Below are 24,131 nucleotides of genomic sequence, written 5' to 3' on the forward strand. Positions count from 1 at the left end.
ATGAAATTGTAATAAAGAAATTGTTTATTGTCTAATCAGTTAACTGTAACTAAAGCAAATATAATGCATAAACCAGTGAATGTGCTAACACCTCAACTCCCACAATGTGATATCTTGGTGTAAAGTGGCTGCACTATCGTCAAACGCACTGTGTTCTTGTGTTGGTGGTGGTGCTATGAAGCATGATCTCTATGTTTTCATTATAAGTACTCGTACCTCTTTGTTTTCAATTTTTATATGCTATGTGGCATCGAACACTTCACAGTTGACCTCTCCGCAAAGCAATGTTTCTCGCACTGTATAACACTCACTATTCATTTGTGTAATCCGAACTTTGGTTTTGTAAAGAAACCGACGTCGTCATGAACCGCAAGACTTGGAAGGTTAGGCATGAGGTTTTGAACTGCCTAAATGGGTATGGAAAACGATTGTGGGATTGAAAATGTTTAGAATAAGAGACATTTGAATTTGTATTTCTTATACACTTAGGATATCAAAAAGGGGTGATAAACATCCATACTAACTGATAAAGAGTTAAACTAACTTTTAAAAAAGCAGTGTTCTCTATTCATTGGCTCTATGTTTAATCATTAGATAAGATTATTAACATAAAAAAATATAGTTACAATTTTAAATGAACTATTATATTATAATACAATGAACCAACCACATTTATATGGAAACTATCCAATGCACATAGCTAAAACTTCAGTCTGATAAATGCCTTTTTCGTTAACCCATTCCATGTTACCGGTACATCACTAGATTTAAACAACAAAGAAGATAATGAGAAAACTAAATACAATATTTCAGCTCTAAAAAAAATAATGTTTTATTCATAAAGAGAAGTGCCAGGGGACCGAGCATTGCTCAGTGGTGTTATTTTTGATTGGGACGTTGCCCAAGCCGCCACAGTTTTGTGCTAGGCCTACAGAAAATGTAATTTTGATTCTAAACCAACTAATTGCAATTATAAATCCACTCTTTAACATATTGAAATGTAGTATACCTAAATTAATAAAGTCAAAATAGTTATTAAGCACTGAACATAAACCCTCCGAATACTCTATATGGTTTTAGTCTGGGAAAATTTAGTTTCAAAGGCTAAATTTAAGTTTGTGAGAGAAAAAATGTCATATCCTCCATTTTTAGCTCTAGAGGTTTGTTTTATGTGCTTGAATGTTTTAGGCCATTTTATTCTCAGTGCGTAGAATGATTTAAATATCGTAAATAGACATACAGTAAATGAAACATAAAAATCACTTCCAGTATTTAATTGATTCAAATAAACTACAACTGTGAAAATTTACAGCTTTGTTGCTTCTGTGGTTTGACTTTTGTTGTTTTGCCTCTAAGTGTTGTTGCATTTTCTGTCGTACAAGTGTGGAAAGGCAGCAGAGAAGACTGGAAGGTTACGAAACCAGACAAAAAACTCGTCAAAAATGTATTCCTAGTTTTGTGAAGGTAGTGCATGAAATTGAACAGGAGTGCTGAAGTTTCCGGTAAACGATGTAGATTAAATCTTAACCCCGAAGCTATCGAACTCGATGACTACCATCTTGGCCACTAGCATCCACAAAATCTACGCTCAACTAGCACGTGAATGCACAATCTTTTCTGTCTATCCCTACGGAATTGGTCTTCATTCTATCTCTATCTATCTTTCTTTACTCTATGTAGTGTCTAGTATTAGTTAGCCTTAATATATCTAAAACATTTCTGTGTATTTTATTCTATAACTTGTTTTTGTGTTTTAGACATAGTGTATTTATAGTGCATTGGATCTGTATTGGTAATGTTTTACTATTACGTAACGCTAAGTTGAATAGGACGAAGTGAAAAATCTCGAAACTACATTGAATGGTTAAAAGGATTTTTTTAAATTTGTTTAGTAAAAACTAAGCAAAACTTGCTAATTTGAACTTTTAAGATAAATTAACTGCAATTTATAAGTTGAATAGCATAAACTAAATTACTGTTGGAAGCTATACAAACCCTGGCTAAAATTTATTGCATGACAAATTTTTGTAAAAAGAATTTATTAAACAAAATTTTAATCTCTTTGCTTTTGGCTTCTGCATCCATTAAAACACTACTCACATGCAAATGTATGTTGTAAATTTGAGTCTAAATGATTCATTTACTCGTATGAAATGAAAAAAACATATTGTACTATTGGAAGACAAAGATGAGAAATTTAACTATTCAACAAGGATTGTCAGAAGCAGAATATATAAACATAAAAAAAACAATAATTTAATGTATATAAAAATTTTACATTCAACATTATATAAAAAGTTGTGTTAAGTATCCAACAAATTGCAATAAACAATTAAATGTAGAAATAAATTATATTAATCATACCTTAAACTCGTTGGTTCCACATTCTTGAATGTAATATATCGATGATACTTTTAAATTATTCATTTTATAAATCTTTTGGACATTTTGTTCAATATTTTTTATTAGTGTTGAAGTACAGTAGTCTGCACAAGTATAACTTAGAGAAAAGGACATTTTCAAACAAAAAAAAATAAAATAATCAGAATATAGATGCTTCTCCCTTAAACATTAATCTGATGAAGAATCAGTAAAGGTTTGCAGATTTCCCTCTATCATAATGTATAATTAACACCTTAATTTTAATCTACAGGAAACCCCCAAATATCTGGCCTCGGAATTTCTGGTCCTCGGTTTATCCGGTCACGTTCCAGAATCGGTACCAAAAATATTACCCATGGCTGTACACGTAGTCTCCATGATTTTAGCGTTCTTACGGTTTATCTGTTTCCTGTTCATACATATTTTTAGCGGGTTGACTACTCAGTTGAGCTACTAGATTCCCAAAAGAGACTCAAACACTACTTTGAAACAATCACAAGTTGTTATTAGATACGAATTATCATTTTAATAATAGGTTGGTTTATTCGGCCAGGGGCTCAGTCCCACGTAGGCCAGATATGAGGGGTTTTACTGTAGTAGGTTTGCATAGGCAACTGGCCTGACTGTAGTTTTGTTCAATTAATGTACACCATTATTTTTCTTTGAAAGATTGCTGTACTATATACAATGACTGCCAGTTTATTTTGGAATCTTAGTATATAATGTACAGAATAATAACATCCCATACTTGAGTGATTAGAACCACATCAAATGTGAGTTTTTACAAAAGCTGAAATTTAAGTTAACTTTAATTATTTTCCAAAACATCTTAAAACAATGTTGTGTAATGTGTTATGGTGTTGAGGGAGCAAGCTGGTCTAGTAGATGGGCACTGGGCTTTGGGACTTCACACGGGTTCACGGGCTATGATTTGGTTGACTATGGGTTGGGACTAGATCTCGGGTTCAAATCCTGCCAACCACAATTGCTTCAGCAATGTGCTATTTCCACGATCCTCTATATTTAATTCTACGTTCAGTGTGCAGTACAAGTCTTACAGAAGATAGTTGTGCTATTAACATTACTGAAAATATCATGCGAGTTGTGTCAACTGAACTGGCTACTCAAAGGCACCAAAGAATTATTTGAGATTTATTTCCGTAAATGCAATTTACTACAATAGATAGATATTTAAACTTAACAATTTGGATTTTGATTTACTTATAAGTCATAGTAAGTTGTAAATGTACCAGAAAAAAATTACAGTGTGTCAAGAGTTCTGATGATTTTGGGACGGCTAGTATTGCCGAAACTTTGAAATACATGACTTACAGACAATTCATACCGCACAGTGAACGTAGAACGTATAGAGCTTGAAATCTAAAGATGTATAGAGAGTAGAAAAATTGTAAAGTTTAAAAAATAAATCGATCAAAAAAGAACAAAACTACAGTCAGACAGTCTTTGTGTGTTACCGGAGGAAAGTGTAACAATTGTTTGTGTGGGATAGTTGGGCGCCATCACTCAAAGGTTCAGACGGAGGTCCTCTGTCGGACTTTATCGAGGGGCTAGGCCCTGGACAGCTGGTGGGCCGGCAAGTCCTGGGGGCTCCGTCCTTGGGCGACATTCAGCTCAGCATGTGCTACCAGAAGGGATATCTGGAGGTGGAGGTGATACGAGCGCGAGGGCTGCAATCCAGACAGGGCTCTAAAGTGTTACCAGGTATGAGACAAACGTACTTCCATACATTTTAGTAGACTAACCTGAAAGAGAAAGAGTCCTCTATGGCGCAAAAAAGTTACATGATCAACTTAGATGATTTCTCCGTCACTGACAGCTCTCTCCAAGTCTCCAAGAAAGGATTGAGTCGGAAACCTCGAAGCTTTCCAGCTCATTGGGTCCCATAAGACAGGATACATTCCCACTTCATAAATTCCTAAATACACTAAAAAACATACCTCAACTGTTGGTTGTTAAATATTTAAACCGCCTTCCAACTGGGGCCCACCACCGTTGCCAGCAGATCATTTGTTTGAAATGTACACAAATTTCATCGTGCGATCTTTCCCAGACCGTGATTATTTACAGAAACTGCTAAACTCCTAATTTTGGGAATAAGAATGGCAGTATAAAGCTTTAAAAACCTACACAAATACCTCACGAAGGTTAGAGCACTGTTGTAATAGAAAAATTTAAGTCAGACATTCCACTTGAAATGCTGTTCGTAATATTGGAATATTCTATCTACTGTATATTGTTTAATGTTCTTGAGCCTGAATGAACTCTTCCCAATTGAGGAAAGACTCGTATAAAAAGTTCATAAAACCTAAGCCATTACTGTTTGTGCTCAATGTCAGATCCTTAAGATTTTTATTTTAGTGTTTACTAACTTAGTAGCCTAGAGGACATATAGAATCTATTTTTAACACTTTATAGCTTTATGTGTTTAATGTGTCGTAATTGTAAGAGTGTGTTTTGATTTATATTCATTGTTATTTTACGAAGTTAAAAATCACTGCAATTAAATAGAACGATCTTGTAAACAACTGTTTATCACTCAGACGATAATTGTATGTACAGTACTTTGAGTCAAACATACAATATTGACCTACTTTACACTCCCTCCTTAGACTGGTTACTCAGTTACTGTAGTATTTTTCAGAGTGTTATTTAGCCCTATAGCTTAGTGTGATTAAGAAAGTACATTTTTACTTAATTTTTGATGATCATACTTAACCCAGATGGTTGTGTGTGATGATAACAATATAATTTTTGTCCACAGCGCCTTATGTGAAAGTGTACCTTGTAAGTGGGAAGAAATGTTTGGCGAAAGCGAAAACAGCGACAGCCAGACGAACTTTGGATCCTCTTTACCAGCAAACACTTACCTTCAGGGAACCTTTTCAAGGCTGCATACTGCAGGTGAATGGCTTGATTCTGTGACAAAGGGTGAAACAACAGGTCATATTGTTTAAAGGGATGTTTCAGTTCTATCGTGAATTCACTGTGAATTCTATTGTGAATAAACAGCAATTTGATTTTTTAAATTTTTGTTCGTTGATGGCGAATAACTAAACGGAGAATCAAGAATCAATATTTTTATTCCGTTAGACATGTACATGCATTTGTATACGTCAATAAGGTTGATTACATGCTGCAAAAACAAATCAGGCATTAAAAAAAAAAAATCAAATCAATAAATCACTAACTAGTGTACCTGTTGCTCGAATTCGAGCAATTGCTAAGTATTGCAGGCGTTATTTTAAAACGAATAACAGTCATGATTTCTGATGACTTTAAAATATTCGACTCAAAGATTATGAAAATACTCAAGATGTAGCCTACATAACAGATCGATATAATTTAATGTAAATAGTGTTTTCTACAAATAGCCTTACTCATAGCCGCATTAGGTTTCCAGACACATTATGTGTCCAAAAGCCTAACAGCACGACTCCCTTCCCCATACCGCCCTGAGCAATAGGGATCATCGAGATTCACTCTAACCTTTCCTGCCCCTTCATGAGCAAGTTTTCATTTCTTTTCTTTCTTAGTTTTTGTTTGTTTCTTTTTTTAATTTTAACACCTGTATGTATCCCTGGTTTTTCCTATTTCCCTAGCTACTTTTCTAAACGTCTCAATTGTTTCCTTGTCACTCATCATGTTTTATTTTCTCATCTCTAGACGTCTCTTATCCAAGACTTATTCCTGTTTTTTCCTATTTATTGAGTGAACAATTTATAAATACGTGACTTGTGGTTTTTATTTCTCCACATCTACATACTTCCTCTTCCACCATGTGAAATCTTCACAAAATCGCCTTGAAATTTTCCATGTCCTGTGACAGAATGCGTTTCATAATGGCCCATCTCCCAATCTTGTTCCAGTCTCTTTCTGATGTTAGGTATACATACAAAAGTTTACCTTTAAAACGTTAACATAAAACACTCTGCTCCGCATTTGCCACTCATCTAATATCTCCTCTCTTCTGTTTCCGATGTAGTCTTACCCGCCTCCTTGTCTTAAAAAATCAACAGCTTATGCAGCGATTATCCAACAGTCCTAAATTGAATGTGAAATCTTCAGGCGGCTGTTGGAGAGCACACTTAAACCCAACACGGAAGGGTGCTTGCTGTATTCGGCTATCAACGACAATAGTATTATTTGTATTTTGTTCTCGTCTACCTGCTAAAATTGGTTGACCTCCTCCTCCTATTGGCCGTCCTGGCCAACGTCTCCATTATGTCGAACGTTTTTTGGTTATGTTTTGATTTTGTGCAAAATTTTAGTATAACCAGCTGTTTAAAATATTAGTGTCAATTTGAAAGTATTCATCTGTTCAAATGTAAACAAACACTTTTCCCCTATGAATAACATGGGAACTTTGAAGGCCACTGGGGCAGAGCCCTGATGGAACTCCAAAGTTTTTTTGTTTGATGGCAAAACTACATGCCAAGACCTTTCTAACAACACCTTGGACATGGTGATCGGTAGCACCACCACTCCAAAACAATTATGACAAAAATATGCCTAGCGTATTAAATATATAGATAAAAAATACAAAATAATGAGTCATAATTTTTTATTTCTTGATTGGATTTAATTGTTGATGACAGTTCAATCCGAAACACTGGTCTAAAAAGAATAGTACTGTATGATTATTCGTATTTTAGAATGGTTAAGTAGAATCATTTATGAAATAGTAATTGGAACCCAGAAACGTGCAAAAAGTGGCAAATTTTGGTAAAGATATCATAATAGTTAAAATTAAATCGTGGTGCTATACAAGCTCAGATATTAACTCAATGAGATGTGTGGCTTGTTTTTGTGAGTTTTCCAACTGTACCATTAGTAACAGTTAACTTCAAAGTATTTATTTGCGGTCCAAGATCTTAAAATAATTAAAAGCAGACCTCTACGTTTTGTAATCCCCAGCTTTATTTATATCTGCTGTGTGGTTTTGTCTAATAAACGTACGTTTTATTCATTCACTTATTCAATTACTACTCTTGTTTGTTACAGGTTACAGTGTGGGGCGACTATGGCCGTATTGAAGGCAAGAAAGTGTTCATGGGAGTCGCCCAAATCATGCTCGACGACCTCAACTTATCAAATATTGTGATCGGCTGGTACAAATTGTTTGGGACCACATCCTTGGTTAGTGGGCCCCCTTCGCTGGGCCTCTCTCGACGCAGCTCCCTTGCTAGTCTTGACTCCATTAAGTTATAGTCCTCCCCACCCTTGTAGATAACTCCTCCGTTTTACGTTCTCTTTTAGTTTTTCCTATGATTTTCTCCGTTTACTTTTCATCTTCCACACTTTCCTGGTCCGTGGCAATAAAGTAGTGACGAGTGAAAAGTTTTGAATTGCTCCTTTAAAATTGTCAGCTTAAGACGAGATTTATAGTTTGCGAGAGCTTTTGTATTAACGAGATTTAAAATATTAAAATATAAATAATCGCTACATCCCTAGATATGAGTTTTCAGAAAAAACTGTATTTGTACAAAAAGGGATATATTCGAACCTGCAGTGCTTCTTGACTACTTTATAGTCAGTCCTGTCCTACATATCATGTGAATGAAAATATTTTTCACTTTTCTACTTTTTTCTTAGCTTTAGTTTGTCTGTTTAGTTGTAGACCATCACCGGGCTTCTTCAGCTGACCTAGGTAACTTGTAGTTGTGTTTGTATCTCTGTGGTGTAGTCTGCTTTACACATGTTCTGTTGTTGTTTGTTGCTCTCTAGGTGCTTTGTTGTTACACACTGTTAGTCAAGGGAAACACAGGAGACTTTGGGATCAAAGATTTAAAACGGCCGACACACGACTCAAACTTCGGTCGATAACCTCATCAAACTCAACCTCAAATGTTGTTTCAATTAATGCAAACGCTAACCGTTGCAAATCTGGGAATTTAGAGATTCCAATGCCAAATGTTTAATCAAGGTTACTTTCTTGTTATTACTGGGTTATTATTCATTCAGTTTCAATACCCCAAGTGCCATTCCAACCTGACCTCGTATTTATGAACACAACTACTTCAAGGACTAGAAAAAATAAGTAGTTAAGATAAAATTTAACTTACACAGCCATCGGGTGCTGCTGTAAAAATTTAGTCGCCTCCTTCTTGACTCACGAACTATTCAATCAAATAAACAATACAAGTGTCAAGTGGAGATCGGGCATCTGAATCCAGTACGGATCCCATTGACGTCCCGAGTTTCCTCCTATTTCAATCCCAAAATCTCCAGTGTCTGTTTACAGTTAGGTAGTTAAGTGTCATCAAGTAAAAAAAATAAAGGATTGTGGTTAGTTTCTCTCGAGGGACAAAAAAAATTAGATTAACAATGGAAGCATTAAAAAAATTCAAAAGTAAATTTTGAACATTATTGTTGTAGTTTTTGGAAGTTTGTTATTTCAACTTTGTTCGGTTCATTGATCACAAATCACGCTAAGTAACTTGGGAAAATCTAACTACATTGAAGTATTTTGCTAAAGTATAGCTCCGAAAATAGGAGCTATGAATCTTAAAAAAGTGAATCTACTGAATAAAAAAGCAGCTTCTAATGCAGACAAAAAATAGAAATAAATCTGTAGTAAATGGAAACATCTGCATCAACAACAGACTCATCCATAACTCAATCTGTTATCAGCTTAAACATATTTAAACACAAATTTTGTTAGTATGGTAAACAAACATTTACACAAACATTAGTGTTTATTGGAAACAATAATTAAAGAAACTACTCACTTGGAAGTTTAAGATAAGCTTATAATTATTAGCAATATTTTGTTTTATTGTGTATTCTGCATGAGTGTTCGTTATATTTTCACTTTACATTAAACAATTTTCGAATATCAGTTGCGTGTCCTTGTTTTGTGTACACAACATTTTAACACTAACGATGACGATACTTCATTGTAACACTTAACAATGTAAACACTTAAAAATAAAAGTTTAATTCTCATGAAAATGGGATTTCAACAAATTATTGTCAGGGATCAACTAATTCCTCACTTTGTATTAAAATTATCCATGATACGAGATATATACTTCTATTTTACAATGAACCTAGATTTGAAAAATTGTATGCTAATTGATAACTTATTCACTAAGTTAAAAGCCGGATACAAACAGGCACAATTGTACTGAACAAAATAATATTATATACCACAAGGACAAAATTAACGTAGCAAAAAGCAACCATCAATCTGTTAGGTTAGCGCTGTTAAGAGTCCTTGGAGCCTAGATGTAAAACATCTACTATAGCATGTAAAATTGTTAAAAGAACTACAAAGAAGATTTATAATCTCACAGTATACTAGATATTTAAATAACAATCACTCTGGTGTTTGATAAAATATTTTGAGATGGTAAATAACTCTTCAGCGGCTTCTTGAAATTAACAAAATTAAAATTGCTCTTATGGTGCTCTAATCTAAGATGGCCGTTAGCTTCTATGGACTCCCTTGGAGAACAATTCAAAACTACAAAGAACATTTCAAATCCCACAGTATACTAGATATTTTATATATAATCACTTTGTTCTTTGAAAAAATATTTTTGGGCGATAAATAACTCTTAAGCAGCTGTTTGAAATAATCCAAGATGGCCGCTAGCCTCCAAGGACTCTTAAACATACAACTACAGTCCAATGTAACGTCCCTGAGCGCTGTAATCAAGTCATGATGTGAAATGCAAATGGAAAAAAGTGTAATTTAGCATCAAAGAAAAACTGTAATCCTAATAACAGAAATAACAGATTATTTGTTATACGTACTTCAGAAGCAATGTTTAAACAGTTCTGGTAATGTTGATGTGACCTGAGTAATTTTAAAACAAGTAAGCATTTTTTCGTAAAACTCAATCTTATTTCCAACATCTGTACTACGATTGTACACGATTACCGCTAACTTTACTTTTGGGTGTAAAACATATTTGTTGATAAAATACGGGTAAAAAAAATCAATGTGTATAAAAAACTCACAAAATTTGTGGTTTTTAAATGTGTACACTACATCTTGAGGTTGTTGTCTTTTGATGCTTTTCCTGTTCAGTATGCATGCTTGTCATTGTCCTTGCTGGAACCATAAAACTATTTTTGTCGAGGAATCTAAATCGGAGACTCTAAAAGTCGAGTAACTAAGAATTTTAATTCAATCTGGCCTCAATCTCGCCTAATCCCATGAAACATTTAACTAATAGTTAGATAAGTACTTGAAAGAGAAATAATGGATTAATCTACTTATGAATGCAATAAAATGTTACATAGGTAACTTAACAATTTTCTAAATTTCAAATCACTCATAAATTACTATCCGCTATGCAATCACTGTAATTTTTATTTTGGCTTAGATGAGCATTGCCATTTTAGTTGGGTAGTTTCATAGTTGTCACTGTAAAATAGATAATTCCTTACTTCTAGCATGGAAAAAAGCATATTTCAAGAAAACAGTAATACGCATGCTGTATATAGAATTTTTAGTTAAATATCTACTTCTAACTAGACATAAGAAATAAATTAATTTTAATATGTAAAAATCATTAATATTCTAGTGTTTGGATTTGGAAGTATAAAAAGGTTTCTAAAGTAATTTTATAATTATTTTGGCAAATTTTGAATGGATCTAAACTATTTCAGGATAAACAATAACAAACCAATATCAATGGTAAAGTATAATTATTATAACTTGTATTATAGAAACCCATTGTGTTGTGATTTGTTTTTATATTGTTTTTGTTTTTCTTAGTTATATTTTGTTTGAATTAAACCAGTTCATAAAACCGGTGGTAAGTAAAATTGAATACCCTAATTATATTTCTAAGACAAATTTCTTTTGCTACATGAAAAAATACATATCTTAAATTATTTTTAAAATAATTAGATATTTAAATTGGAATGGTTTTTAAATAAATTTCCCATACTAAAATGTAGCCGGACAGTAGCTGAATGTTCATATTATTTTATGTGTTAATTTGTGTTTTTTTTCTACTTTTATCATTTATTTGTTTGAATTTGCACAAATGGTTTGAAAATGCACAAATCTATGTGGTCACAATCTTCTTCTGAAGTGGGTAAGTTGTTAAAAGCCGTAAAATGTTAACCTACACTAGATTGTCAAGAATAACTTGACAACTAAATCAGATGTTTACCTGAGCTAATATTCATTTGTAGTGATTAGAAATGTGTAATCAAATTGTTAACACATATAAATACATAAATAAGGACACAACTTTCAGTCGTAGATATTAAACTGTTCTAAAGTCAACTTAACCATTTGTTGTAGTGTTTTCAAACTAATAATGATCATTAATGTTCCCTGAACTCACCTTCTCTTCTCCCTTCCTTGTCCACTGGTATTGAATATATTCTGTTTATTCAACTAAATATTTTATGCATAATCAAACAAGATTTGTTTTGTGTAAACAATTATGGTATTGTATTTTTTTTTTATTTTTTTTCAATTACAAAAAGAACTTCCAACTCCAATCACAAGAAAGGAATATTTTGGTAGGAATTCCGTTTACAATGGATACACATTGCTAATATAACAAGGCTTTCACTATTTTCTACAAAACCATTTATCAATCATAATGCTATTGAATTCAAAATGTCAATATTGCCTTGGACTTGGTGCAACGTTTTAATTAATTATCCTTATAACAGCACACTGTACACACTTTTTACTGCCCAAGTATTTAAAATTATAATTCAATTAATAGGAAATTTTTTCAAAAGTACAAAAGACTCCCTTTTGATTGATCACCTTGAGCGCAATTTTTTACGGGTTATGTTTAAGATGCAGACCCTTACTGAACCATTGAATGTTCCAGGCTATGAATTGTTTGTGTATGTTGCGAACTGTCTGAGTGTCCGTAACAGAAATTTGTTCGTTAAATCCCGAGAAAATCCTAATCTTTTTGATGGTTTGAAACTGGACCGAGATGTCGTTGATCATCTAAACGAATGTCTTGGCTAAAAAAACAACAACTTCAGTTACAGTCCATCCTTTACTCAACTCCGACTTAAAATATGTACCCCAGTCTGGCATGTCCTAATACTAAACAGATCAAAACAAAAGGGAGTCTCTGGTACCTACATGAATTTATCTACAAGATCATATTGACCCTTGTGTTTATCATGAGGCAAATGTGGTCTTTTGTAATATCCTTAGCCTTACAACATCCAATTTACCACTTTGTTTTCCAGTGTTAACTTATTTGTATGTCTCTGTTCCAGTGAGTGTTTCGCTTACGTGTGACTCCAAAGAACGTTAGTGTGGTGCTATAAGTGCGTTTGTTGGTTTGTGGCGGTCAATGCTCATTTTTTTACATTTGACAAATATAATTTAAAATTTCTATTACCATTTTACCTTTAGGTAAAATATATAAATATATATATATAAGTAAATATATATATATGAAATTATACTACGAGATTCAGCAGCACACGGTGTCTCGTCACGTTGTACAGATAGGTTCTAAGTTATAAGCGATGTTGTGTACCATTCTGTTCCATGTTCTATGCGATATTGTCGTGGGATGTTGTAGACGAGGCCATTTACTCCCCTAAGGTGGAGCGCTTGTTGAAAGTTGTATGATTTTTGTGCTTTCTTTCTTGTCTTATCGAGCTTGATGATTTTAGCTCACTCTGGCGGAGCAGGTATTTTTTGTAGGCTTCCCTCCGACTCTTGTTATCCGTACGAAGTTAAGTCAAAGTAGAATATAGACTAGCTACTTATGTAAAACATGTGCAAATTTTTAAGGACATTTTTATACGCTATGTTAAGTTGTATTTGGAATTGTACAAATTTATGAAATAATAATTGTACATATTTCTGTTTATCAAGCCGATCTGTTTGTATCGTAATATTTTCTTCATTAGTAGCACAACAATTTATTTGTGAGATTGACAAACGACCTGACAGATAAAAGCTATTTATTACAGATAGATTTCAGTGCTGGTAACGTTAATGGTTTGTTTGAAAAGCTTTAATTAAATCTACCACAAAGTACTATGAAAAATAATTTTTAAATACTATTGTATAACTGAAATAATTTGTTTTAGTTCAAGAATACTTAAATGCAAAATTATTTTTTATCATAAGTACCTATGTTATAACCATATTGCTAGTTATGAAAGGACTCTTATGGTATTTATAGATAGCGGAAAAATTAACATAAGAATTATGATGGTTTAACCTAAACAAAAGAAAATGTATCAAATATAGTTGATAAGTAATGTCTTGTGACATTTTGGTTTCTGTGAAACCACTAAACACATACAAGTAAGAGCTAAACAAAGTCCTTTAGGAAATATTGAATAAAGCTTCAACATATTTTTAAATAATTGATGTACCTATTTTGTTTGTAAGTGATAAGAGCGAATATATTTCCAATTTGTAATTTAGTGTTTTCTGGTTAGCAGAGTTAATAGAAAAAATAACTTAAAATTTTTAATACAGTAGTTTAACATTAAATCATATAAAAGTGAAAATCCCTGATTTTGAGAATGTTATTTGTAGGTCAGTTATTTATTTATTTTTATTTCTTACAATTTATAATAATTTATTGCACTTCCACTCACTTGTGTACTAATTTATAATTTCTTTTACTCCATGAAGTATTTCCTTTTACACTTTGTGAATGAATCATTGCTACCCCATATTGCTGAAATGTGCCTTTTTAGATAACCTCTCATTGTTTCCTTTATGTATTGCACATAATTTGAATGTTAGAATTTGTCACTGGATGCTTTTACAACATTACCATAAGGTATTGAAAGTTTGTTTGATTTGCGTTGTTACATCTGCAAAGCTATCTTAGAATATGTAAAAAAACATAACTTTAAACCATGTTTGCTGACCTTTGTAACTCGCAGACATTTTTATAACTGCAATATTTAACTTTACGATTATTTTTACAGTAAGGAAACATGTATAATGATTGTACACTATAGCAAAGCTAAAAAATAATTTCTCGGATCAAAGCTAACAATAAAGAGTAAACATGGCTAGACATCGTCAAAAATTATTATCATTTAGTATAACTTTAGGAAAACTCAACTTATCTTTTATACATATACAATTTTCATATTTGAAAGTCCCAAGCAGCTTTGAAATATTTCTTACAAAACAAAAGATTAAATCACAAAATATCAATATAATGACTCATAGTTAATTTAATTCAATGAAGTGATCTATATTGATGTGACTTAAAACAAGTGAAGAAGTATTTTTACAAAACCTAGATTACATTTTGTATTTTTTTTACAAAAGTGTTTCTTACTACTAAAATAAACAACGTATCGTTTACAAATCCAGTGATCTTTTAACATTCAGTGCATCGCGGCCGGAGTTTTTATATACATGACAATAACAAAATGTTTAAAAGCACAGTTTCAATCCTAGTCACGTTCTTCATTAGCTTGTGAAATTCAAATTTAGGCTTTTCGTTTGCCTCTAAATTAAGTAGCGATATTTTTAAGGTAGTCGAAAATAGTCTATGAATTTGGCTTGTAAATATCTTTCGGGTTTAGAGATTGTGCTCAAAGGGATATTTTTGTTAGTGATAGCAGGGTGGTGATCTGTATCCATATCATGCAGAGTGTGCGGGCACCGTGTGCTGCTGAGCTCTAATGAGGGCGACAATACAAGGTCTTAGCTCTGCTGTACTCTAGTATGTATAAAGGCATTTATAAGTATTCAACTAAATAATTAAACACATTTCTGAAATATACTCTGAGTCTTCTCTTTCTAACCTATCAGCTTTAGTCTGGGTAGCTGAGTTGCGATCGCACACAAAACAGAAGCTCACTTGTTCGATACTAGATCCAGATGCAATGTGTAAGATGTACAGTAATGGTGCTATTGTTAGGGCGGCCTATTGGATTTAGGCATTATAATGCCATCCCAGAGGATGTTGACCACTACAAAATAAAGCGGAAGGTTTGCCTAACTATTGTTACTGAATTATGAAAGTTTAAAGCTGTGTAGCTAAAGGTAAACCTGAGTGATTTTGAAGCTCAGTGAATAATAATAATTAAAGTTAAACAGTCAGTGTCTTTTGAGTAAGCTAATTGTTTTACTACATACTACAATAAATTTTTTGAGTGTTGTGATTTTTTTAACAGAAACTTGAGGTAAAAGCCAGTTTTCCTAGCTGACAAATTTGGCTGCACTCTTCAGGACACCAAACAGCTGATTATATTTGACAATGAGTGATTTTAAACAAAAACATAACCTCTCTTAGATGATATGAATAGTGATTGGGAATAAGGATTTGTACAGATTTTTTATTGTTTAGTTAGCTTCTTAGAGTAGTATCACTCGTCCAAAATGTGTTTACCGGATTTGTATGGTAATCCCGAACGCGACTTTGTCTTGCATGGGAATGACCACACTCGTCCAGTAAACACCTATTTTCAGGACTAGTAACATGGTATTATACTATTTTCTAGCTGCCGAATTCGACAAGTACTATATCATGAAAAACTAGACATTCACAATACCACAGTGTGTATCAGTTAGTAAAACAAAACCCAACTTGAGAAGGCAGCAAGATCCCTTACTCTACATTGCCAACAATTATACTTCAATACAATGAAACCATTCATATTTCACTTCAGGCTCCCAGTCCTCATTTTATCAGGCTGCTTTTCAGAATTCACAAATAAATAGTTATTTGTGTAACTAGTGGTGAAAGTGGCACTTTGCTGCACACGAGAGCAATGTTTACGCACGAGCCGCAGGCGAGTGCGGAATGATCTCGAGTGCAGCAAAGGCCTTTTTCACTCGTGTTACACATTATATTTTACCTACAGTCACTATAAAGCATATAAATAATTAGTCTTTCAAACACTATACAACACGTTTTTAGGTTCAGCTGGCAACACAAATGGTGCCCTAGAGAAAGTAGTACCCGCGGTCCGTATCACTCCGCTATTTTTCCTCGGCAAGAAATGTGCTCCGCGTTTTGAGAATATAGTTCCGTATGTTTTTGTAATTTGAAGTGGTTTCCGCGCCTAAAAAAATGCTTTAACTGTATTTTCTTGTTTATTAAGATCGTAGGAATGTTTTAAAAGCGTTTAAATGAAAAGTCCAGAATGTTCAGAAATGCCTAAACTATAAACACGAAATGACAGGTTAAATCGTAGTTATAGTAGTCAATCAGCTGCTCATAGTATTATTATCTTTAAGTGTTGCCAACCTATTTCCAAGCGTACACGGACTACGTGCATAATAGAACCACGCTGTTTTGTGTTGTTTCGTTGGAATCCTGATGTGCGGCAAAGTATAAACCGTACGGCAAAGTATAAATATGCAGCAATTAGCAGCTTTCTGTACTATAAACAGTACAAGGAAGCCAACTTTGTCGGGTGACTGTAGGAAAAAATGTATTTAACACATTACTAAGTCCTACTCTTTCCACTGTCTCACAGTGAATCAACTTCCATATCTAATTTTATCCAATTAGATACATTATGTTCTTCTGTGTACACCACTGCTATGTTTTAGTTTAGTTGGCAACATCTATATAACTCTTTTATTGTGTTTAGTGGATTTATTAATATGTGTTTTTACAACTAAAACGTAGAATTAGATTTTATCCTTTTCAAAATAGAATTAATCATGTAGTATTATTCTGGGTTGAGTTGCCTTTTTCACAGTTAGCTAGTTGGTTTATGTTTGGTCCTGAGGTGGTCAGATAGGAGAAGATCTACAACAACAAATACTCTTCAAAACTTGTCTAAGTGGAAAGAGGAATTGAATAACACCGATACAATTTAGTAAAATAAACAAGATATAATCGACAATAATAGACGCAAGGTATAATCTTAAAATATTAATTGGTTAGTTTTTCAAGTGTTTTGCATGGAATTCGAAATGCTCCTCGATGAATGATGCGACATAGAAGTAGCTGTGGTCGTAGCCTTCCCTCATTTTGAGCACAGCAGGTACCAGCGCATTCTTGCAAGCGTTCATGAAGTTTTCCGGCAAGAGTTCACCAGCTTTGATGTATTCATCATCAGCTCCCTTAAACATTTTCATCACAATATCTTTAAAACACCATGTATTAAGCTGACTAAGTAATGTTGCAGACCATTTAAAATATAATGTGTACACATTTTTTTTATTTGGATGACAACTACATTATATAGTCCAGGCAAACTAAACAAACTTACATAGGGACCGTTAAAAAAATTGCAAGAAAACGTTTTATGGTTTTATTTTGTAGAGTTGGGTTTGCAGAATGACATACTAAAAGTTGCCAAAAATCGGTGCACGAGAAAACCACTAAAATCACAATTTAAAATGGCGGCTTTTTTCAACATTGGACAAATTAAAAAAACATATTTCTCATGCATTTGCTATGCACATTTTTCGAGATACTGTATTGACTTGGGACCACCGCCTGTATTTATTGAGTGGTTAGTACTTCATTTTGATAGGGAACATGTTTTTGGCCGCCATCTTGGATCCGCCATATTGGACATAGATAATTTTTTTCAATGTAACGATAGTGTTGTGACACATCATTACCAACTACATTTTTACACTGATTTCAATGCCAAAATCCGTTTTTAAATATCTTTATTCATTTAGAAGATATATACAAAAGAAAACTCTGCACCATACATTTCTTATGGACGTTTCGTAGTTTGATATTTTTTTAAAATTATTTTTCTTATATCTCCAGTTCTTATTAACGCTTGTAGTTCGTTCTAGGCTTAAAATATTCAGTAATGTAAGGGCTTTCATTTGAGCTCTTGATCATTAAAATCAGACGAGTTAAAGACCTGCTACGAACCTCAGAACAATATTAAATTTAACTCTTTAGAAATATATTTTTATTAAAAGATTTATAACTCGGGTTGTTAATACGTCACCGAGTTCTTTCTGGTCTCAAATTACTCAGTAAATGTTTGGCTTTAATTTTATTGATCATTAAACAAAATCTGACAATTTTAAAATGAGCCATGGACCATAATTTAACATTAGAATGTATTTATTTTGAAATTTGTCTTTAGTTAAGGACATATATCCCAAACCCTAATAACTCCTGGAAAGTAATTCATAGCTAAAATAAAAGTCAATATTTTGGCGAATTATTTAAGACTATAAAGAGTTTTGGGAGTTATTTAGAATTAGGAATATACGTCTTTAACTAAAGACAAATTTCAATATAAATACATTCAAATGTTAAATTATGGTCCATGGCTCATTTTAAAATTGTCAGATTTTGTTTAATGATCAATAAAATTAAAGCCAAACATTTACTGAGTAATTTGAGACCAGAAAGAACTCGGTGACGTATTAACAACCCGAGTTATAAATATTTTAATAAAAATATATTTCTAAAAAGTTAAATTTAATATTGTTCTGAGGTTCGTAGCAGGTCTTTAACTCGTCTGATTTTAATGATCAAGAGCTCAAATGAAAGCCCTTACATTACTGAATATTTTAAGCCTAGAACGAACTACAAGCGTTAATAAGAACTGGAGATATAAGAAAAATAATTTAAAAAAAAATATCAAACTACGAAACGTCCATAAGAAATGTATGGTGCAGAGTTTTCTTTTGTATATATCTTCTAAATGAATAAAGATATTTAAAAACGGATTTCGGCATTGAAATCAGTGTAAAAATGTAGTTGGTAATGATGTGTCACAACACTATCATTACATTGAAAAAAAATTATCTATGTCCAATATGGCGGATCCAAGATGGCGGCCAAAAACATGTTCCCTATCAAAATGAAGTACTAACCACTCAATAAATACAGGCGGTGGTCCCAAGTCAATATCTCGAAAAATGTGCATAACAAATACATGTGAAATATGTTTTTTTAATTTGTCCAATGTTGAAAAAAGCCGCCATTTTAAATTGTGATTTTAGTGGTTTTCTCGTGCACCGATTTTTGGCAACTTTTAGTATGTCATTCTGCAAACCCAACTCTACAAAATAAAACCATAAAACGTTTTCTTGCAATTTTTTTAAGGTCATATCCTATATTTACCCGACTAATATTCTAATCCCAGAATGAGTAGAATTGGGTTGATTGGAACTTGCTAATAATTAGTCTCAATACCCTCAATATAATCCAATATAATTGGATTGGAAATCAAAACAATCGGATGGAAAAGGTTTTTTTTAATATGTGAAAATAGATTAAGTTATTATTAATAACTATAATATTATTTATAGTTATTTTATTGAGTCAAACTAAAGACCAAAGTAGCAAATTAAAATTTAACCATGTCAAACATGACTGGGACGGTGTCGTCGTCCTGTAATCCAGCTACTAGGTCACGGATTGTGGATATTATTTACAGGCATGCACTGTGGATGCAATTCATTCTGGTGTGGATTAAGATCCGCACTAGTGAGTACTATGACTATCCGCAGTACTATCCTGATAATTAGACCAATTCGTTAATACCAAGGCATTAATTTGGTTCGGATTTCACTATAAACTGTAGGTCCCTTAGTTGTCATTAGCTGTATGGGCTAATTAACAGCTGAAACTAAGGAATATGTCAGCCTCAGTCACCAACAAGACTACAAGATCGCGCCACTCATCCTACACTCATCTCCATTCATACTTGGCTTAAAATACCTACTTTGTATGGTTGCCATTTCAATGAAATGTATTAAAATACTTTACATTGATCTTCTAAATGGCAAAATGGGTTTCTTACCCCTGTCTGTTGTCCAAACTTTCAAAGCAAATTCAATTGGTCGAACATTAAACATGACACAATTAATGAAATGAAACTCAAAAGAATATACAGTAGACTCCCTCTTATCTGGACTCCTCGGGACCGAGGGCAGTCTGTACAACGGGGTTTCCGGTTAAACCGACGTCCCCAAAACTCATTAAAACGGACCGTTTGCTGTGATATTCGACTTAAATTTAGGAGAGCATTATATTTAGACACGTAATCACTGGTCTCACATCTTTCCAACGAGAACAGTCGTTTCAGTACCGCTCACTTCCTACCGATCTAGTCCAGTTAAACCAATGTGCTAGTAAAAATTGTCCGGTTAAACAGATGTTATTTCTGCCAAGTGTAGTCCAGGTAAAAGGTGTCCTGATAAGAGAGAGTATATTGTATTAGCAAAAGGTTGTGACTGGTTGTGCCTGCAACAAATCCAGCACCACTTTGTTGACAACATTTTGGACTACAAACAAAGGTAAGTCTCCTGTTAAATCTCTTTCAATTTAATAAAAGTAGGGGTAAACAAAACAGTACATAAATGCCACAGCCTTACATTACTTCTCAAAATTTAAGAAATGCTATTAAAAAAAAAGCAATAGATTAGAGAGGCAAAAAACGGCTACCTGATCAATAAGGATGTCAATGACGGGACCATCGTAAGCTGACACCAGGCAAGTAGCGTCGTATTGTTTCCAGGCGTCAGTGTCAGAGCCGAGGTAACCTGAAAGTGCATTTTTACCCCAAGGACTCACTGAGGGGTTGCATATGGGGGAGAAGGCCGACACCGAAGCGTACTTGTAGGGGTTCTTCAGTGCACAAATCAAAGCTCCATGACCTCCCATGCTAAACAATTAGTTTTTTTTCATTAAAATTTTGTCATATCAAAATTGTGAACTTTTAATTTCTTAATAATTTGATAGCCTATCCAAGATATTAATAGTGACAAAAGGTAAAATCAGAGGGAAATTTTTGCATCCATGTTAAGGGGTGAAAGATAATGTGTTGATCAGTTAATCTTTACCATTTCAGACTGTTTTTCTGCTGTTAGATTTATTTACAATGATAATCGGGGGGAAAAATTGCTTTTGTAGATTTGAGACAAGTTTTAGGTCTTAACAATTTTTCATTGTCACTTTAGTTCATAAAGAATTTAAATATTCATAACGTAAAAACAAACAACAAAACTAACAAATTAAACTATAGAGTAGTTACTCTACTCAAGAGATTTTGTTTTCAAATTTACACTTAAGCTTTTTGTAATAGATAACAGCAGTGCATCCTTTACTAACTGTGTTTTTTAGCTCTGAAGTAGGGACGAGCTAAATTAATGTGATTACTACAGGTCTACTTTCAAACTTAATCATTAGCTTTTAGTAAATTATCTTGGCTAAAGAATCAGTTAGTCGTAGGTAGTCAACAAAGCTTTACATAATTCATCCTACTCATATTACATCTTTCCCTTACTACACGCTACAGTGAGTCGGCATCGCTCCATTAATATGTTAACAACGACAACTGATAAAATCTTTTACCTGTGTCCCATGATGCTTTGTCTCTTCGGGTCTACAGGGAATTTATCAGCGATGACCTCTGGCAGTTCTTTGGTGACGTAAGTGTACATGCGGAAGTTTTTGTCCCACGGAGATTGAGTAGCATCCACATAGAACCCAGCTCCGACTCCAAAGTCCCATTTATCGGCTTCCCCAGGAATGTTGCACCCTCCTGTAGAATGTCTGAATAGAATATTTGTCTGTTTGAATTCCTAGATCTTATCCTATATGTTTGTGCATTCAGCTTGCCGAACAAGGTTTTCTCGACAATTTCTCAAATTAATTAATTAAATCATATCTGTGAATTTCCCTGACCAAGACGACATTTTTACTTTTTACTTTTATGTGATTCATAAACATTAATATTGATTTAGAATGAAAACTATCAACATTTAGCCTTTAGGCTAATAAAAAGATGGGAACTTCACTATCCTCATTGCTGCCCTTACAAATTCTTTTTACTCATTAATAACAAAGGACTGGATTAACAAATAAAGAATTTAACTTCTAGCGTAGATAAAATAAACTCTTTACTTGGACTCGTGTCAGGACAGACCACTGCGATTCCATGTTTGGCCGCATACTTCTGCGCTCCGGCTTTCTGAACGAAGTTGAGCTCGTTACAAGTAAGACCAGAGAGCCAATAAATAACAGGGACATCCCCTGACTCAGCTTGCGGAGGAAGATAAATTGCAAATTTCATCTCACATTTCAACTCCGAGCTAAAAAAGAAGAATGAGTTTTAAATAAATCAAGCTAGAGACAACAAAAATACCTAAAAAATAAATTACGTAGGCCTAAAGAATATTTTTGGTCAACTTGTCTACATAATATTAACTAAGTTTTTAAAAGGAATGATTAATTAATGAATAATTAAATTAATAGAAAGGTAGGTATAACAGGTTTTGCGCTCTTAAAGAATAGGCATACAGTAGTCTAAGTTATTTTAGAACCTTAAAGCATTGATTTAACTTATTTTTAAAAACCTACTGTAATTTTAATTGACTGTTTACTCAATGTGCAAGACTTTTGAATGAAATGAGGAACTAGACTAACGATTATTTGACTAGACCATACTGTTCATAATTACAAAATTGTAGATGCATTCTAGTTTTGTACTAAGTTAGCCCCCAGCTATTTTATGTTTTAGCATTTACAGCCTTTGTATAGGCAGGCCTACTCACCACTACTTACATCGTGTTTCCAAAATTCTCTAAAAAACTTGAGTTTCAACAATGACGGTGGAAGGATTTTATAGGAGTTACAATCAATAAAACAAGTTTTAGAGCTTACCTATGATGGGAAAACACATACTGATGGCCCTCGAAGCTTCGATTACATGATACTTTAGTTACTGACGTCATCTGAAAACAAACGCATTACTTAGCAAGAAGCTACTAAAATAATTCAATAAACAAAAAAGTGACAATTGCCTAAAGTATAGGCCTAATATTCTCCAAAATAATCTTTGGCTTTATCAAACATAAGATGTAGCCTAAATCAGGGTGTGGTAATTCTGAGCAATTACTTGGTCAACCCCAAACTTTTTCATATTTTACTACGGTCATAAGGATGTTCCCAGAAATCAAGAAACATATAATTCAAGTCCAACAAGGTTAGGTTAGGTTATGAATTAAACTAACCTAACCTAACTTAACGGTACTGTCACAACTGGCCTTCCGCGCATCTCCCCCCCCCCCCCACCCCCCAAGCCACTGTTATCGCGTGGACTTTGAACCTTCTTATTGCTCGGCAACCTGTACGATGGCCTTGAATTATATGTTTCTTGTTTTCTGAGAACATCCTTAAAATGACCGTGTTAAAATATGAAAAAGTTTGGGGTTGACCAAGTAACTTAATTGCTCAGAATTACCCAGGTTGTAATTTCTCCCGCCTGCCATAAAATTTTGGCAATGCCATAGACTAACTTAACTGCATTGTAATGTTTCAATTAAAATAGTGAACTATTATTGAAAACAAACAATTCTGTTATCATTGAGATATGATTGTTCATGGTTTAAAATATACTAGCCTAACTTACAGTGAAATTTAAAAAAAAAGTTTTACTAGGGGTTTATCCTATCGGTAGGCCAAGGCATATTCCGGTACATTAATTTAGGTATGGTTAAGTTGTACCAGTTACCTTCAAGTGGATTTGTTTTCTCCTTTCAATTAAAAACTTAAAAATTCTATTACCACGGACAATATAACTCATACAAAATTGACAACTCTAACTTATTACTACAATGTCTCTTGGTTTTATTTTATCTTCCTATCTTATCAATTTCACAAATAGGACTAGCCTAGCCCTCTCCTCTACTAACTAGCCTATTTGTTATTGTTTTGTTTTTCAAAACAAAACTGAAAACGAAAACGAAAAACTGACACCTACTGAGTGTCCCAGTGTTGTCAGTCACCGTGTCCGTTCCCGTTGTCGTCTGCTTCTTCCTTCGTGGGGTCGGTGACCAGACCATAGAA

At 33.5% G+C, this 24,131-nt stretch overlaps 2 protein-coding genes across 7 annotated transcripts in view; one reads left to right on the forward strand and one right to left on the reverse strand.

The window, feature by feature from the left end:
- The window catches only part of LOC128991424 (regulating synaptic membrane exocytosis protein 2-like), a 90,632-nt gene extending 75,535 nt beyond the window's left edge, over window positions 1-15,097 (forward strand). For 5 of the 6 annotated variants that reach the window (XR_008490643.1, XR_008490640.1, XR_008490642.1 and 2 more), the window contains 4 exons: window positions 3,893-4,104; window positions 5,165-5,304; window positions 7,405-8,050; window positions 12,622-15,097. Coding sequence is in view for 1 of the 6 variants with exons in the window: in XM_054414286.1 (XP_054270261.1) it covers window positions 3,893-4,104; window positions 5,165-5,304; window positions 7,405-7,539; window positions 12,622-12,624 (490 nt within the window). In the remaining 5 variants the exon portion in view is untranslated. The remainder of the gene's footprint in view (window positions 1-3,892; window positions 4,105-5,164; window positions 5,305-7,404; window positions 8,051-12,621) is intronic. The other variant, XM_054414286.1, reaches the window with a different exon arrangement.
- Window positions 15,098-17,217: 2,120 nt separating this feature from the next.
- LOC128992134 (S-formylglutathione hydrolase-like) lies at window positions 17,218-23,940 on the reverse strand. Its single transcript, XM_054415565.1, has 6 exons — window positions 23,797-23,940; window positions 22,947-23,017; window positions 22,188-22,375; window positions 21,636-21,825; window positions 20,727-20,946; window positions 17,218-17,416 (listed from the first exon to the last, which is right to left on the reverse strand). The coding sequence occupies exons 1-6, from the start codon at window positions 23,866-23,868 to the stop codon at window positions 17,234-17,236; spliced, it is 924 nt and encodes a 307-aa protein (XP_054271540.1). The 5' UTR covers window positions 23,869-23,940; the 3' UTR covers window positions 17,218-17,233.
- Between the last annotated feature and the right edge of the window lie 191 nt (window positions 23,941-24,131).

This window comes from Macrosteles quadrilineatus, unplaced genomic scaffold (assembly GCF_028750875.1).
Source record: "Macrosteles quadrilineatus isolate MER2022 unplaced genomic scaffold, UCM_ALF_1.0 Scaffold_4__1_contigs__length_99947679, whole genome shotgun sequence".
Taxonomy (NCBI): Eukaryota; Metazoa; Arthropoda; class Insecta; order Hemiptera; family Cicadellidae; genus Macrosteles; species Macrosteles quadrilineatus.

Bases quoted from the DNA above. Each gene is read 5' to 3' on its own strand.
- LOC128992134 (XM_054415565.1), bottom strand. From the start codon at position 23,868: ATGAGTTATATTGTCCGTGGTAATAGAATTTTTAAGTTTTTAATTGAA. The intron at 23,018-23,796 runs GTAACTGGTACA...GTTTGTTTTCAG, and splicing joins GAAAACAAATCCACTTGAAG to ATGACGTCAGTAACTAAAGT. The intron at 20,947-21,635 runs GTAAAAGATTTT...CTAATTGTTTAG, and splicing joins CAAAGCATCATGGGACACAG to CATGGGAGGTCATGGAGCTT.